The 4832-nt window shown below is 35.9% G+C and overlaps 1 protein-coding gene across 2 annotated transcripts; it reads left to right on the top strand.

The window, feature by feature from the left end:
• Positions 1 to 829: 829 nt before the first annotated feature.
• On the top strand, positions 830 to 4517 carry LOC129443953 (lipopolysaccharide-induced tumor necrosis factor-alpha factor homolog). 2 transcript variants are annotated; one of them, XM_073860200.1, is made up of 5 exons: positions 830 to 878; positions 1169 to 1277; positions 2800 to 2880; positions 3268 to 3412; positions 3529 to 4517. In XM_073860200.1, the coding sequence occupies exons 2-5, from the start codon at positions 1175 to 1177 to the stop codon at positions 3632 to 3634; spliced, it is 435 nt and encodes a 144-aa protein (XP_073716301.1). In that variant the 5' UTR covers positions 830 to 878; positions 1169 to 1174; the 3' UTR covers positions 3635 to 4517. The 2 variants fall into 2 exon arrangements, with proteins under 2 accessions (XP_073716301.1, XP_055060222.1); XM_055204247.2 differs by having other exon boundaries at positions 840 to 974.
• Positions 4518 to 4832: the final 315 nt, after the last annotated feature.

Here is a 4832-nt window from a genome sequence, read left to right as displayed (position 1 = left end):
CTGCTGCATGCTTCCTCTTTCTATACTTTGAATTATCATCATGTTGCTTCATATTGTTAATGTCTGACTACTACTGTGAAAAGGAAGTGAAAAAATAAAACTGAAATCTAGTTTCATTGTGTTAACACTGTCTCACATTAACTCTTTATGATTTATGAGTATAAACTGATGGAGCAATTGTGTGAGTTATGACCCATCTACAAGACAAAAGTGTGTGGGGGTCACCCAGAAGAACAAGAGAGAAACACTTCCTAGCTTGCTGATAAGATTAAAATTTGTCTAAAAACAGAAATTGTGTATAATGTACACATTAATAAAATAAAATTATAAAGAAATCATTACAACCTAAAATACTAAACTAAGCCTATAAAAATTTGTTAAGCACAATTAGTTTTACTTATTTAGACATACACAACAGTGTCATTTAAAATCAATGTAAAATATAACCATAAGGTGGTTCTGAAAGCACTTTCCCAGATGGCAAGCAACCATTGAAACAATTATAAGAATTGCTTAACTAAAGCAAACATTAAACACCATAATGGTGGTATATTAATATATTAATATTTGTTTCATTGTTAATGAAGGGTGCAAACGTGATATGGATTATATGGGATTACCATTGACAAAACAACATTTTTTAACATTGTTTCAATGGTTGCTTGCTATTTGGTTAACCCTAACACAAAAAAGTTACTCTACTAAACGAAATTAAACTAAATGCTACTCATTCGTTCTCTCTGTCATGAAAAAACAGGACCTTGGTCAACATTTCTTGTAACTGAGAAACTAGATAACCCTGCCCACAGTGTTACATTCTCAGTTTAATGCCCACATTTACGACACCTAGACCTCCTTTCTGCTCTGGTCTTATAATTGTAAGTCACACCCACATCATACTTCTCAATATTCTGCTGCACACATCCTCTCATTTTATAAACTACAGTTACAGTTCTGAATAAAGGAAATCCCAGGTATGTGTTGTATGTGTCTTTATTTTTAATATTTTAATATTAATGTGTTTGATATGAAAAGTGAGCTGTGGTAAAATATTGAGTACATACATGTATATCTAATGCTAATTTGAATTCAAAACAGTACTGTTGTTTACACAAAAATTTAGAAACCAGAGCAACGCACATCCACTTTTAATTTGATCATGTTCTAGGGTTTGATGATGGAGAAAGAATCCAATCCACCTCCATATCCCGGTCCTCAGGTGACTCAAACGGGCATGAACTTCCCCGGACACCAGGGAGCTTACACGGCTCAAACAGGTAAACCTGTGCTCTGCCTCTATCTCATAAACAAGATTACTCATCAGAACTCACTGATAGCAATCAACTTACAATGTTAAAATGTTTGCGAACCCGTTAAAACATCTGGTCTAATGGAAAATGTGACAGATACAAAGCATTAGTAACAGATACAAATTGCCAAAGAACATGGCTTAGTGGAACAACGGTGCAAGGTCCATGTAAAAAGAAATCAGGAAGTAAGATGTCGATCAATGGGATACACAGTCCCTGGAAAACAAACACTGCGTGTGCTATGGTCTCAGATTGTCCTTTATGACTTCAAAGGGCGAGAAATAAAATACTTTACAATCTTAGAAATAAAGGTGCTTAAAAGGTACTTCACAGCGATGCCACAGAAAAAAAACATTTCTGGTTACTACAAGGAAGCTTTTGTGAAACAGAAAGAATCTTCAGATATTTAAGGTTCTTAATGGAACCCTTCAGCCAAAAATGGTTCTTCTATAGCATCATGATGCACCTTTATTTTTAATGGTGTTTAGTAAAGTTAGTTAAAGGAACAGTACGTAGGATTGTGGCCAAAACTGGTATTGCAATAACAAAACTAGTGGCTAAAACTGGTACTGCAATCATACAACTGGTGGTCAATACACAACATGACAACATAAACATCAGTTGAGGGCTGCAACTCCACTTTTTAAATGACAACATCCTGGCCAGACCACTGTTGTCAGTGATATAAGTATTTGAAATGAAAATTATTTCTTAATGTCTAGTGACATATCAGGGACATTTTATGATTAATTGATATAAATTTCTTACATACTGTTCCTTTAAAGTGGTCATAGTGTAAAAATTTGACTTTTTCGTTGTTTAAGTGCCATAATTGGGTCCCCAGTGCTTGAATCAACAGTAACTTTCTTTGCAAGCACGTGAAAAATTTGGTCATTCAGAGTTCACCTGTTTTGTGATGTAGATACCAAAGCCAATTACAATTATACCACCCCTTTATCTGCACATCTAACCACAGCACTGCCATTTAGTGCAGAGAGAAAGAGAATAATTTACAGCACAATTGAGTTTCAATTACAACAAAATCATCATTGCAATCAGTGTTTGCATTTCATCAGCTCTTTTGCATTTTAAAGGACACACCCCAAAACAGCACATTTTTGCTCAAAAATTGCCATTTAACATGCTAAAATTATTTAGCATGAGCTAAAACTCACATAAGAACTCTGAGGACACCAAAGACTTATTTTACATAAAAAAAATCTCATAATATGACCCCTTTAACTCAAATTGTTCTAAAACATCTTAATGCAGCTGTTGGAAGCTGTTGAACTATGTAAAGCTACAGTAAAAAGAGAAATAAAACTAGCTGACAATGACCAGTGTGATTCGAATACAAGGTTCTGCAACTTTCAATAGAAAAACATTATCCCCCATATACATATAGGCCCATGTGGTGGCAAGAGATCTATTTGAGCTTCTGTAGAGCTGCTTTGATCTTTTCAGTGAACCCAATCTTATTCTTTTACAGATCCGTCACCCTACCCCCCTCCACCTCCATATGGATTTGGAGCTCCGCCCACTAATGTCCAGCCCATGGCAGTTCCTGTAGGTGAGTGCTCAGAACCAAAGAACTGCACCAGATAATATACCATATACTGTATTAGTTGTCTTAAAGGGTACCCCAACTTTAAACACATGTATGGCTTAATGGATTAACAATGGGATTGGTTATATGAATGTAAAATTAAAAACAGTACAAATTTCACAGCTTCATCACAATACATGACGTCAAATGCTGTTCACAATCATAACCCGTTGTATTAACAATACAGTGATAAAAACATGGTAAACACATTTTCAAACATTAGTTGTAAAATGATGTAAAACAGAAGAGGAGCGTTATAAATGCACACAGACAGCAGGTGGTATCAATGTCTAATTTGCACTGGCTATTGTATTCATATTTGTTCAGTTTTAACAGATGCATGCACTTTAGTTACGCAGGTGGTGGTGATGTCCACCCTCACCGATGTCCCGGGTCGCATTACCTGTCCTCTATGCCATCAGGATGTCGTCACGGAAATTGAACATTCCAGTGGTTTGCTCACATGGTTAATCTGTGGAACCCTTGCTATCTTTGCGTAAGCTTAATAACTCAAGACCCAAGATAAACACAGAGCATTAATGGAGATAAACAGATTTACAGATTTGTTCATATACAGTATGCTGATGGATCTTGTCTGCCGTGTTCTCACAGGTGCTGGCTTTGCTGTTGTATCCCGTTCTGCGTGGACTCGTGCAAGGATGTAAAGCACAGCTGTCCAAACTGTAAAAATGTCATTCGTGTTTATAGCCGCGTGTAGCATAGTCTGCACAAGAGAACATGAGGACGACGGATGAAACCAGTAGAGCTCAGCAGACGACTCTGGGGCTTCGGCCCATATCAGGGCCGGATCCGTCCTGGCGCCTTCTGCTGTCTGGTACGGGATCTTTGTACAGTCCTGTATGTGCTATAAATTATTCAAAGTCTACTAACTCCTTAAAGGAAAACACCACCGTTTTTCAATATTTTACTATGTTCTTAACTTAGATGAATTAATACATACCCCCATAGCCCCATTCACTCCTATGGTTTTATTTTGTGTCACCATACTCACTCATTTAACTACTCATGTAACAGTCTTTAAAAAGGGAAAACATGCAAGTGTTTGGTGGCTTCTAAATGAATCCCTTTTTGAAGCCATAGGCATGAATGGGACTAGGCTATGCTAACACATTCACGAGACGCTGTACAAAGATTAAAAGTGCACACATTGAAAAAAAATAGGTATGTATTATTCATCTAAGTTAAGGGAAGAACATAGTAAAATATTGAAAAGCGGTGGTGTTTTCCTTTAACATACCTTTTTGCAACAATAAAAACATGTATAATTTGAAAGTTCTGACATTGTCTGGCTGGCCAATTTTTGTTGGTCATGGGCTAGGTGACACCTACAATGCCAAGTAAAAAGAAATGTAGAAATACATTTTCCCCTCTTACTGAGAATTATATGTTCTGTGATTTGAATCTGTGTAATTTTTTTAAATCTATGGTGTAATGTAATTGTGCCGCCATTGTAATGCTAAAACAACACATTTAAGCATAGAGAAAATCAATATTAAAACTATATTACATACTAATCAACATTTTGCACATGTAACGTCTATTTTAACTGTGAAATAAAAATGTATCTTGACAACCGATAATTTAAACTGGCAATGAATCTTTGCATTTGGTGTGAAAAGTAAGAATGTACTTTGACACATTTGCATACATCAAATTAGGCTGGCAATACACATGCATGTTGTACTACTACCAATACTATAGCATGCATGCCATCCTCTCCATTAATAATGTATTTGGCTTGAATTGGATTGATCATTGCTAAATACAAGAAGAACAGAAGATCATAATAACACATGCTAGAATGCAACACGCATGTCTGATGAAACTGTCTAAATGTCTAACAACATCTTTCGTGGAACACACGTAAATCATATTTATTATATTTATAAATGTCT

Source organism: Misgurnus anguillicaudatus, chromosome 3 (assembly GCF_027580225.2).
Source record: "Misgurnus anguillicaudatus chromosome 3, ASM2758022v2, whole genome shotgun sequence".
Lineage (NCBI taxonomy): Eukaryota > Metazoa > Chordata > Actinopteri > Cypriniformes > Cobitidae > Misgurnus > Misgurnus anguillicaudatus.
This window is presented reverse-complemented; position numbering and strand designations above follow the sequence as displayed.

Coding starts and splice junctions, on each gene's coding strand:
- LOC129443953 (XM_073860200.1), top strand. CDS start 1,175: ATGATGGAGAAAGAATCCAATCCACCTCCATATCCCGGTCCTCAGGTG. Junction 2,881..3,267: donor GCCCATGGCAGTTCCTGTAG/GTGAGTGCTCAG, acceptor CATGCACTTTAG/TTACGCAGGTGGTGGTGATG. Junction 3,413..3,528: donor GGAACCCTTGCTATCTTTGC/GTAAGCTTAATA, acceptor GTGTTCTCACAG/GTGCTGGCTTTGCTGTTGTA.